The 12,813-nt window shown below is 47.5% G+C and overlaps 1 protein-coding gene across 2 annotated transcripts in view; it reads left to right on the top strand.

The window, feature by feature from the left end:
• The first annotated feature begins 706 nt into the window (after positions 1 to 706).
• LOC129706860 (protein kinase C beta type) overlaps positions 707 to 12,813 on the top strand; it is a 139,152-nt gene continuing 127,045 nt past the window's right edge. Inside the window, exons 1-2 of one of the 2 annotated variants that reach the window (XM_055651441.1) lie at positions 707 to 957; positions 1,091 to 1,122. In XM_055651441.1, the coding sequence (XP_055507416.1) occupies positions 794 to 957; positions 1,091 to 1,122 (196 nt within the window). In that variant the 5' untranslated portion in view covers positions 707 to 793. The remainder of the gene's footprint in view (positions 958 to 1,090; positions 1,123 to 12,813) is intronic. The other variant, XM_055651439.1, reaches the window with a different exon arrangement.

Genomic DNA, 12,813 nt, shown 5'->3' on the forward strand with positions numbered 1-12,813 from the left:
GAAATATCGATCTGATTTGACGTTTGGTGTTTGCAGGCTCCACGTTAACTTTTGAAAATGAAAAGCGGGTGATGGATAAGAGACGACGCGGGAAACACTCGGGCAGCCGGACAGCGAGCATGGAGGAGGAGGCGGAGGGTGAACGACGCCACGGACATTAAACTCAGCTCGTCCTATCCTGGTTACTGTGCAGTTTTGTACAGCTATGGAGAAGGAAAGATGTCCCACGCCGGGACCTGACCAACCCTTCGGCCGTGATATCTTTCTACCCCCCCCCCCCCCCCCCCCCCTCCATCTATGGCCCCCTGACACGCTCATCCCCACCCCCGGGCCCTGACCCACCCCCCCCCCCCCCTGGCCACCCTTGACGCCTCCCCCCCCCCCCCCCCCCCCCCCCCCCCCTTCCTCCCCGGCCCATGAGACACCCTCCCCCTTTCTCGGGCCACCCCCGACCACCCTTCCCCCGACCCTTTCACTCCCCTCCCCGGCCCTATCTCCCCCCCCCCCCCCCCCCCACTCAACCCCACCCAGCCCGCGACCCCCACCCACACCCTCCATCCTCCGGCCTCTGTCCACCCCACTGACCCGGGGTGCGGGAGGGAGGGAGGGAGGCAGCGCCGGGCACCTGTGGCCGTGGGCGAGGCGGCGATGGGCGGAGTGAGCGAGGCTGTGCTGTCAGCAGCGGGGAGGGCGAGGGGGAGGCGGAGCGAGCTGACGCGGAGAGAAGGCGCAGCCCGAGTGCTTCACTCTTGCCGGCCGGCAGCCGGTCTGTGCCCAGGCTCCCAGTTGTAGGATGGCGGACCCGGCGCTGGCGATGGAGGGCGAGGAGACTACGGTGCGCTTCGCCCGCAAGGGCGCCCTGCGGCAGAAGAACGTGCACGAAGTGAAGGACCACAAGTTCACCGCCCGCTTCTTCAAGCAGCCCACCTTCTGCAGCCACTGCACCGACTTCATCTGGTGAGCCCGCAGCCCCGCCTGCCCGCACCTCTCTCCTCTCCTCTCCTCTCCTCTCCTCTCCTCTCCTCTCCTCTCCTCCCTCCCAGCCAGCGAGCCCGCATCTCTAACGCTCTTCCCCCTTCTGTCTCCGCAGGGGCTTCGGCAAGCAGGGATTCCAGTGTCAAGGTGGGCATTCCCGCGGGCCGTGTGTCCAGCTGACAGACCGAGCCAGGCCGAGCGCTGAACTCCCCTTGGCCCAACCCGGCAGCGCACCTGCACCCCCCCCCCCCCCCCCCCCCCACATCCCTCACAGCGGAAGAGCTATACAATTTGTGATAGCAACGCGGTTAATGCACAATAGATTAGCTGGAATCGTGTTCCGTGATACAGGTGGCGCTTCTCGCTCAACATAACTCCCGTACCAAAGCCCGATCAACACCGCTCACTGCTCTCGGCGCTTTCGGTTCGCCTTCCGCTACTAATCCGTTTTGCCGGCTCTCGGTGGAGTTTGCAAACTCCCCCTGACACTCGCTTCTCCAGGGACACCGTGAGAACTCGCCCCAAACCAGCGTCGGGTCAATTGTTTTACCTCATTTAAAAAAAAATGTGATTTCTTATTTTATTCTTATTATCTACGTATTTAGCGTTCCGCGCCAAATCGCGTCAGTTTTCCATGTGAGCGATTTTTTTTTTGTGAGGATATGTAGCGGGCTGTTATTTTTTTTAACCCCACACCCTTTCCTGTTTAAAACGGAAATTTAAAGCGCGTGTTTTAAAAAAAATACATGAAATCGTTTCCTATCTAACATCTAAAGGAAGGGTCTGTCACAGAAACGCAACTGACACGTTGGTTCAGTGTTCAGAACAAGCAAAGTGGCGGGAGCAGATGGCTGCTTTAAATCTAGCTTATTCTATCAGAGGCGATGCACATTCGGAGTGAGACCGGACCAGTTTGCTGTTATAAACATTATAAACCAGGGGTGCAGAAATAAACGCAGCTCTCTGGCGAGGGGTCGGGGCCACGCCGGCAAGCGGTACTTGAGTAGCTATATTCAGGAGTGAAATTGGTATGATCCCGAGATCGAATTGAATTTAATGCTTTATTGTCACATGTGACAAGCCACAGTGAAATTATTTGCTTGCATTACCATGGTATGCAAATAGTCGCCACGTATGGGGCTTTGGAGCCCTGCCTTCTCTCTTAGAGGCAGTCCGGTGTTTTATATCGGGGCGTGGGTAAACGTGAATGGTTTCAACATTGTGTGTGAGGAGGTGTGAGACCTCCAGCACTGAGAGTGTCAGCCCAATGGCGGCGGCTCCCATTGTTTAGTTCACCTTATTCCGACCTACAAGCAGAAACTAAAATCTGCTAAGCCTGTGGTCAGAACGATGAGCGAGGGCATTGAAAACCTACAGTCCTGCTTTGACTGCACTGATTGGAATGTGTTCAGGGAAGCAACCACAAGCCTCGATGAATATACAGATACTGTGACATCATATGTCAGCTTTTGCGAGGACAGTTGCATTCCCACAAGGACCTGTATCTGGTTCAACAATGACAAGCGCTGATTTACAACACAACTCAGACAGCTCCGCCAGTCTAAAGATGAAGCCTACAGGAGCGGGGATGCAGACTTCTACAGGCAGGCCAAGTACAAGCTGAGAAGAGGAATCACAGCTGCCAAGGAATGGTACTCTTGAGAAGTTGAGGAGCAAGTTCTCAGCTAGTGACTCTTCTTCAGTTTGGAAGGGCTTGCAAGAAATCTTCAGCTACAAGCGGGAAATCCCCCGCTCCTTGGACAATCATAGAATGATAAACAGAAACTTAACCCTGGTACCCTCCCCCCCTCCTCGCCAACAAACACTTCACTCCTACTCACAGCCTGGCTCCAGTCTGCAAAGACTGGGCCCTTTCCCACCCATCCCTCTCCAATCACCACTTAACACCATCTGACAGCCTGACTCCAGTCTGCAAAGACTGGGCCCTCATCCACTACCCACCCCCTCCTTGCTGCCCAACACCAGTCTGGCCACTTCTCCATCACCAACAATAGAAATTGAGGAGGGGGAGAGGCTATTCAGAAGACAGAAAAGCCAGAAATCTCCAGGACCGGGCAATGTTTCCCTCTCTACAGTCAAGCTCGTTAGCTTTTAGAAATGTTTGAATGGTGCACTGACTGGCTGACATTTTTAAATTTTGTTGTACATGGTTCATGTTACAATGACAATAAAGAAACTACTCTATTCTATTCTGAACAACTGCCACTGGTCTACACAGACATTTTCATCCAGTCCCTGCAAACCTGCTCTGTCCCTGCCTGTTTCAAATTCACTATTGTCCCTGTACCCAAAAGGACAAGGATTACTGCAACGACTGCATCTCCACAGAGTCCTCTGTTAAGCTTCTCAAGTTTGTGGACGACACAACCCTGATTGGACTGATCCAGGATGGGGATGAGTCTGCCTACAGACAGGAAGTGTCACAGCTGGTATCCTGGTGCCTTCGTAACAACCTGGAGCTCAATGTACTTAGGACAGTGGAATTGATAGTGGACTTTAGGAGAGCTCCCCCTCCTCTCCCCTCACTCACCATTAACAACACCACAGTCACATCTGTGGAGTATTTTAAGTTCCTTGGAGCCATCATCTCCAAGGACCTGAAATGGGGGCCCACCATCGACTCCACAGTCAAAAAGGCCCACAGAGAATGTATTTCCTGCGGCAGCTGAGGAAACACAATCTGCCACAGGGAATGATGGTCCAATTCTATACTGCCATTGTAGAGACTGTCCTCGCCTTCTCCATCATGGCCTGGTTTGATTCAGCCAACAAGCAATACATTCGGGAGCTGCAGCGAATCGTCCGATCAGCTGAGAAGGTTGTTGGCTGCAACCTTCCCCCCATTGACGAACTGTACACTGCAAGGGTCAGGAAGTGGAAGTAAGATCATCTCAGACCCCTCTCACCCTGGCCACAAACTCTTTGAAGCACTTCCCTCTGGAAGGCGACTCTGGACTGTCGAAGCTGCCACAGCCAGACAAAAAAACAGCTTTTTTCCACGAGTAGTAGCTCTACTCAATAACCAAAAGTCTGTAGCCTCCTTTTGCTCTGGTATTTTATTTCATTCACATGTTTAAACTATAATGTTTTATTATTAATGTTTAATGTTTTATGTGTCATTCTTAATTGTTACTGTATGTTGTGTTGTTATTTGCAAGCGGAGCACAAAGGCAAATTCCTTGTATGTGCACATACTTGGCCAATAAACTTATTCATTCATTCCTTGGGCGACCTAATCTCAAAACACCCGGAAAAGCTAACTGCCTGGGTGATGTAGTAGTCAATGTCCCTGTAGAGACACACAGGGTGAGAGTTATTAACGTGAGGCTGGCCGCGGAGGGGGGCCCAGTTCCAGTGTAGGGTAGAGGAGTTGAAGTATCTTTAAAAGCCGATTTCCGTTTCTTCTTAGGCGTTTTAAGAGAAAAATATCTTTGGGTGGATTTTTGTAATATAAAAGACAATGTCAGGTCACTTGAATTGAGAGCAACTCCGATACTGGGCTGAACACAGATACCGACTCCGCTGTGGACATTGAAATTGATGCTGGTATTGTGATGGACTTTCGGAGCGCCAGGAAACAAGTCCTGACCAGCTAATTTGCAGTCAGTGTAAGATCTGACACGATGGCTTCCTGGCATCACTACATTCCTGCTGTCTAATGTTTGGGAAACCGGGGTCAGTACACTGGGGCCTGATTATTTATTCACGTCGAAGATTTGGAAGATGAGGGAAATTACACCAATTGCACTCTTTTCTTCTAAGATCGCTCCTGTTGTAGGTTTGCAAACGTACAACTGCTCGGGTGGGTTCTGACTGAGTGAATAGTTTCCTGGTGTTCTGCTTGGTTCACAGACTCAGTGTGAACAGATGGGGAGTGTCTTTGTTTATAAAATATTGACATTTTAATTCCTTTTAAAACCCCAAAGTATAATGGATTACATTGTAATTTGTATTTCCTGGCTGCACAATTCTGGAAATTTTCTGAGGATTCACGGAATGAGTTAATGTTGCATAATAAATTATGGGGTTGGGGACATGTAGAGCGATTCATGTCCGAGTTGTAGTACAGGAAGGAACTGGAGATGCTGGTTTAAACCGAAGATAGACACAAAAAGCTGGAGTAACTCAAGGGATCAGGTGAAAAAGAATAGGTGACGTTTCGGGTCGAGACCCTTCTTCAGTAGGTCTGACAAGTCATAAAGTGTGCGTCCCCCCCCCCCCCCTCTCTGTTTAAAGTGGATTATGAATACCTGTTCGGCAAGTGACTACGTATGCCCGGTTTTGATTTGTAGTACTAGTGGAATATCAGGACAGGAGCCGGTCCTTCACCCGTGAGATGGTGTTCCACTGCCCAGTGAACAGTCCAGTGTCCAGTGATCTCTGTGCAGTTATTTACCGCATTTCCCACGCTAGGACTTGTTCGTGTTTTACTGTAGCTGTTGCCATTTAAAGGTCCTATGTGATAGGATCATTCTCCTGCCTTCTCCCCATAACCCTCGACACCCGTACGTAACCAATGAGGAGTGCATCAGGCTTTAAGGCCACATTTCTGATGCCAGCGGCTGCCGTGGATAAGAGGCCGGGGGCAGTGAGGCCGTGGAACTTTCACCCAGGTATTCTGAGACACATGCCGAGGGGGGAGAATTCACGCACACTGCACCAGTGTCAACATGTTTCCCACGCCGGACGTGTGTGTGTGTCTTGGTGGCAGCAGTCCGGATTATTGCGGAGGGAGTTTATCTCTGCAGTTCTCTCAATGCTGCCGCTTGAAGTACCCCGCCCCCCCCTCGCCCCCCGTGGATCGAGGGAGCAGTCGGGATTGAGGATGGCGAAGGGAGCCCTTGCAGTGCAACATCTCAGCGGTTGCGGGAGATGCCGGTGCTCCTCTTGGGCAATGCTGCCCGGTAAAGAGGATGGCGGTTTGTTTAAACCCGCCACATGTGGGGTGCGTGGACAGTATCCATGTAGTGTTTGGGAGCTGCCTCGTCAAACGCGCAGCGCTAGGCAGCAGCAGGCTGTCAGACAAGTGGGGCGGTGATCCCGCTTTATTTGCGCATGGCTTCGGACATGTCACACTGTGACTGGTGATGTTAGCTGCACATTCTCCACCCGAAGACCATCGCCGAACAACTGATTCATCCGAGAGATTTCACCCGGCAACACAGTCGCCATTTACTCCGGCCTCACGAATCACGAAGATCACAGAAATAAACATTGCAGTCTCGGCATTAATGACTTGCTTTAATAAAACTCATTGCCACATCTTTCAAATATGAATGAAAAATAAGGTATTTTGAGATGCAATGACTGATATGTACACAGCAGCCATTTTCACTTGGAAACGTTCTGCAGTGCAAGCAGTCGAGATGTAAATGGCCACCGAATTGTGGAAATGGCTACTGTTTGATGTTGATTGAGTACCAAGAGCTATTTATTTTCACACAGATTTTCTGGGCACGAGACATGACTGTAGCTAACACACCTACTTTTCACCAGGGTATACAAAGGACTGCACTGTTAGCAATGATGTTCTCCCGCAGTGGTGCTGAGCATCTGAGTCTAAACGGTGTCAAATCTCTGATGTGGGCTTGTTTCCCAACCTTCCAATCTGCTGCAGTCTCATCTAAATGGACACAATAGATTTAACGTGGAAATCTCATTATTTTTTTGGTAGCAGGTTGACTACAGGAAAACCAGCCCCCCCCCCCCCCCCCCCCCCCCCCCCCCCTCCCTCCCACCAAATATGATCCCGAAGAATACGGGTGTATTGTCCATGTTCATCAATGGCGATAACAGTTTAGTTTCATATTGTTTTGTGTACTGAGGTACAGTGAAAAGCTTTTGTTTGCATACTGGAAAAGACAATATATGAATACAATCAAGTGGTCCACAGTGCACAGATAAAGGTTAAAGGTACAACATTTAGTACAAGATATAACATTGTAGTCAGATGAAGCCCGATTAAAGATAGCTCGAAGATCTCCAATGAGGTAGTTGAGAGGTCAAGGCTGCACTCTAGTTGATGAGAGGACGGTTCTGTTGCCTGAGAGATGGGACGAAACTGTCCCTTAATCTGGATATAAGCGTCTAAACGTCTGTACCCCTTGCCTGATGGGAGAGGGTGATCAGGGTGAGTGGTCCTTAGTTATGCTGGCGGCCTTGCCAAAGCAACATGAGGTGTAGCCAGTGAAAGGGAGGTTGGCTTGTGCGATGTTCTAGGCTGAGTCCACAACTCTGCAATGTCTGCGGCCTTCAAACTTGATAAAATGCTTTCTACGGCGCATCTGTAGAAGTTTGTGAGGGTTGTTGGGGACATGCTGAACCTCCTCAGCCTTCTAAGGTTTCTGGGCCATAGCTTCGATGTGGCTGGTCCAGGACAAATTGGGGAATAGATATTCTTAGAACTTGAAGCTCGACCACGTTGGCACTGTCATTATTTACTGGAGTGTGTGTATTGCTCCACTTCCTGAAGTCAATCACAGTTTCCTTTGTCTTGCTGATGTTGTTGACTTGACACTAAGTTACAAGCTTCTCAATCTCCATCTCATCATTATTCAATATCCGGCCCACTACGGTGGTATTGTCTCTGAACGTACATCAAAATGGATAGTTATTGCACAGACGTCTGTGAATAAGGAGCTAAGAACACATCCTTGCGGGCACCAGTACTGAGAAGAATCATAGTGGATGCTTTGTTACTTATCATTGGTTGTGGTCTGTTGGTCAGGAAGTCAGTTGCAGAGGGGAGAACTGATTCCAAGTTCCACGAGTTTGGAGATGAGCTTTGTTGGGATAATGGTGTTGAAAGCAGAGCTATAATTGATGACGAGGAGTCTGGCATAGATGTCTTTCTTATCAAGGTGTTTCAGGGATGAGTATAGAGCCAGGGAGATAGTGGTAGGAAAACTGGTGGATCAAGGTTGCTTGGTATGGTGGAGTTAATGTGTGCCATAAACACCTCTCGAAGTACTTCATGATAGTGGATGTCAAGGCACTAAGTGATCATTAAGGCATGAGATTTTGCTTTTCTTTGGTAGATAGTGGTCTTCTTGAAACAGGTGGGGATGTCAGAATGGAGTGGGGTGAGGTAAAAGATATCTGTGAACATTCCCATGCATTACTCCATGAGGTTCCTAATTACTTTGCCAGGGACTCCATCCAGGCCGGTTGCTTTCCATGGGGTCACCCTGAGGAAGGCTGCTCTTACATCTGCCACATCGACCGTGGGAATAAGCACGCTCGAGTCGATTGGGACAGATGTCATCGGTTTATTTGATTCTATGCTCAAAATAGAATGCTCCATGTTGAGCAGTTGGGTTTCAAGCTTATAACGAGAGATTGTTGCTGCAAGTGACCCCATGCCCTAAAGAGTTTTGCACAAGTGAATACCTTTGCATTCCAGAGGGGTGTTATTAGATAGTTGACAAGTTGGGGCCTGGTATTGCTTGCAGTGTTTCACTCTGATGTTCAGGATAGAATGCCCCGGGCCAGGGAAATGTGGCTTTTAGCTGTGGTGCACCAAGCTGCAACTCTGAATTAGTGCAGGAGTACCGCTAGGGATGTGATGATGATAGCTTGGAAAGATGTCAGATGGAATAAATGGCTTATTTTACCTCTTTCCACTTATGATGTCTGCTGGCTCTTTACGAAGTTGTAGTGTGTGAGCAGTGGTGGACTGGCCAGGGTGTCAGCTTGCCCGATGGCAAGTGGGCCCCTCATGAAGTGATGGCAAGTGGGCCCCTGTTAAATGGTAGCATTGTGGCTGTGGGTGGGCCCCCTTTGTCTCCTGGCAACCAATATTTTTAGACCCAGTCTGCCACTGTGTGTGAGTAGGTGCAGTAATGTGTATGACAGTGATGGGAAAATGGAGGGGAGGTTTTAACAATTTCTACAGCAAAGCTCAAGTCCAGGCCATCAGTGGGAATAGATGGTGAGAACTGAACAGGATCAGCAAAGCCGGGAGACTCATAGTGGATTAAGAAAGGGACAGGACCGTTCAGAGCTGGTTTCAAAAGCAGACTGTATATAAATTGTATTTTAGTTTTTGTGGGTGCCCCTGTCTGTTTCTGTTGTGGGGAATACGAGGAAGATTTTCTCTTGAAGCTAAATGTTACATTGTTTTTCTGGCAACCATTGACATTTTTATATGTCAAGTCTTTCACATATTGGTTCATAATTGTGCTTCAAATACTTGGGTTGTAATCTAAATTATGCAGCTGTGTGGTGTTATATCCGTAAAGGATGGAATTGTGTGGACTGCAACTGCCATTTGCACTGCAGAATGAGATTGTTGGCTTAAAATTGAATTGACAGGTCTGTTATTTTTATACCTTGTATATTTTGAACATTTTCTCGAGCCATCCTTATGCCAGAAATGGTTGTCAGTTCACAGTTTGTTCCAGTGTGCGACATGCGTCACATGTGTTAAGAAATCACTTGGATTTTTTCTGGAATTCCACGCATGCTGCTAAATACCAAGGTCTTTAATTTATAACCAGAACCTTTAAATAACAGATATGTAGGCAGTTAGCAGATAGATATAATAGAAGTAGCATAATAGCACTAAGGAATTTCAGTTTTTTAAATACTAACAGTGATTGCTTTATTGTCAAAGGCTCAGAAGTGGGTGGGATTTTCGAGCTGTGTCCAGGAAAGTTTTTTGGTGCAGAATGTCGATGGACCATTGAGGAAAAGAACAGTACTGGACCTTGTTTATGACTGGTTGATACTTTATTGTCACATGTATCTGAGGTACAGTGAAAAGCTTTGTTTTGCATTCAACCTAGGCAGCACACAAGTGTCGCCACATACTGGTGCCGACAAAGTTCCAAAAGTGCCAAATAATCCTTTCTACTGCCTGCCGCCGCATGTTAGCAGCAGCCCCCCCCCCCCCCCCCCCCAACACCGGCCCCCCCGTCACCCTCGGCAGCCCTCTGCCAGGCCCCCCCCCCCATTGTCCTTGCTGGACCACCAATTCGGAGTCCACCGAGGGTTGAGCCCTCCTCCGATGTTGGTCCACGGAGGGTGAGATTTGGTGTATGTAGCCGGAGATAGCTGAAGATGGAGGGAACATCAGGCAGGGAGAACATTTTGTAGATTGTGACCATAACCACTTTGATATGTGTGGCGTTAAGGAAAAAAATTGTGATGGACCAGCAATAAAAATCTAAAATTGGAGGGAAGCTAATTTAATTAAAATAAGACAGCACCTGGCAAAGGCAGACTGGGAGCATTTACTTGCAGGTAAATCTATTTCTGCTCTGTAGGAAGCATTCAACGGAAAAATAGTAAGACTACAGAGCCAACATGTTCCTTTCAGAGTAAAGGTCAGGGCCAGCAAATATTGGGATCCTTGGATGATGAGGGGTTTCGAGGGGAGGATAAAGAGAAAAAAACAAAGGACATGACAGGTCATAAGGTCATGAGGAATAGGAATAGAATTAGGCCATTCGGCCCATCAACTCCACTCCGCCATTCAATCATGGCTGCTCTATCTCTCTCTCCTAACTCCATTCTCCTGTCTTCTCCCCATAACCTCTAACACCCGTACTAATCAAGGTACAGGGAACTAAAGACAGGAGAGGCTGGTTATGAGTAATAATTGTAGGGAAGCACTTGAAGAAATTTACACGGTAAAGAGGTCATGAAGCATCACTGGCATACAGAATTAAAGTAAGTCGCAAAATATTCTATAAAGGTGTTATGTGCAAAAGAATAACCTGGGAAAGAAAAAAACAACAGGGGCAATCTGCATGAGGATCCAGAAGGTATTGGTGAGGTTCCACATACATAATTTTCATCGATACTCATGTGGGTTGCAATGTCGTTCACAGGAATGTTTCGTTTGTGACCACTAGTGACTACTGTTGAGCCATCCACCGTGGAGAAACCTCTGGGTTGGGGTGGGGGAAGCTGGGGAGATAGAGCAAAGAGACAGGAGACAAGGGCTTCCACTTCAATCACCAGGGCATGACAAGGGAGTACGAGGATCCAGAAATCTGTCAACACCGAGCAGGAGCTACCTGACCCAACAATAGCCACACTCAGTGTCAGCACCAGCTCACTCCGACCCATCCTCACAGCCATTCTGCCCTCCATCTGATCCTCTCATTGGCACAAGAGTGCCAGCGGAGGGTGGAGCCCAGCACAATAGCTGGCAATCCAAGTGAATGATGTGAGCTGCCTAGTGGAGCTGACCAGGCACAATTTGGTGCTGTGGATGTTGGTCTTTCTCAAGAGGACAGAGGTCACTGCTGTGTTGTGGTTCATAAGCTGGGTTTGAATCTGACCTTTCAGCTCAGTCAGCTAGAGGCTGTGTTGATGCACTGGAAGCTCTGGTGTTTGCCTTCATGGAGATGTGGAAGCAGTCTATGTTTCTGTTTTGTGGAAATCTATTATCCGAGCATTGTGTCATTGAACAGGGCAGGGTGACCGTTACTTTGTAGAGTGCATTTTGTTAATGAGTTGATGATGACTTGTGGTGAAAGAGGTTGATAACAATAGATGATGTCCTCATTCTTTAGGGAACAGGGGTTCCCCCTTTCTAGCATAGATGAGGTCCTCACACATGTGTACGCCGCAGTTCCACTTTTTCTCCCCGTTCCACCTGTCATAACAGGGACACAGTCTCCCTAGTTCTCACCTTTTACCTGATCAGCCGTCCCTTCATTTTTTTTTTTTTCTTTTTTTTTTTTTTTTTTTTTTTTAAATTAGAAGTACGGTAAATTACAATCCTACATAACACATATATCTTAATACATTTTTTGTACCGCTTCATTTTTTTTGAGCTTTAAGAAAAAGGTAGAAGTAAGGAAAGTAAAGAAAGTGCAAGAGAGTCGTGAAGTGCAAGAGTGTTGGGAAAAGAAAGCCCCTTAGGAAAGAAGTTAGAGAAGGAAGTAAAGTGAGAAAATAGACCCTAGAAAAGAAAGAAAGAGAAAATAGAAACAATCGCTCTATTATAACATTAAACTCCGCAGAAAGGGGACTACCAACCAAGTCTGTTTTTGTTGTTTTACCTCCCGTTACCAGGTCCTGACTATTGCACCTCATACTTGTAATAGGTCCAGAAACATAGACCACGTCTTTTGGAATTGGTCTGCTTTACCGGCTAGGAGGAATCTCATCTCTTCCAGATGTAATGTTTCAAACATATTTGATATCCACATTTTTATTGTTGGTGTCGGCGCATTTTTCCAGAATTTAAGTATAAGCTTTTTTCCCATTATTAGCCCGTAATTAAATAAATTCTTCTGAAACACGTTTAATTCAGGGTTACCTTCCGATATTCCGAAGATAATCCATTCTGGTTTTGGTACCAGTTTTATTTTGATCAATTTTGAAAAAATATCAAATATTTCATACCAGAATTTTTTGATTTTTATACAAAAAACAAAAGAGTGCGCTATGGTAGCTTCTTGACACAGGCATTTATCACAGATTGGTGAAACATTAGGGAAGATTTTATTTAATTTAGTTTTTGAATAGTATAATCTATGTAATGTTTTAAATTGAATGAGCGTATGTCGTACGTTGATCGAACATTTGCCGTCCCTTCATCATCCAACATTTTTGTCACTTCCAACAGGATCCCACCACTAAACACATCTTCTCATCTCCACCCCTTTCTGCTTTCCACAGAGACCATTCTCTCCGCAACTCCCTGTCCATATACCTCCTCCCTCAATTCCATCCAGGATTCCCAAAAGTCCTTTCAGGTGAGCCAGAAATTTACTTGCACCTCCTCCAACCTCATCTCCCGTATCTGGTGCTCCCGGTGTGGTCTCCTATATATCGACGAGAACAAGCGTAGACTTGATG

Source organism: Leucoraja erinacea, chromosome 20, assembly GCF_028641065.1.
Source record: "Leucoraja erinacea ecotype New England chromosome 20, Leri_hhj_1, whole genome shotgun sequence".
Lineage (NCBI taxonomy): Eukaryota > Metazoa > Chordata > Chondrichthyes > Rajiformes > Rajidae > Leucoraja > Leucoraja erinaceus.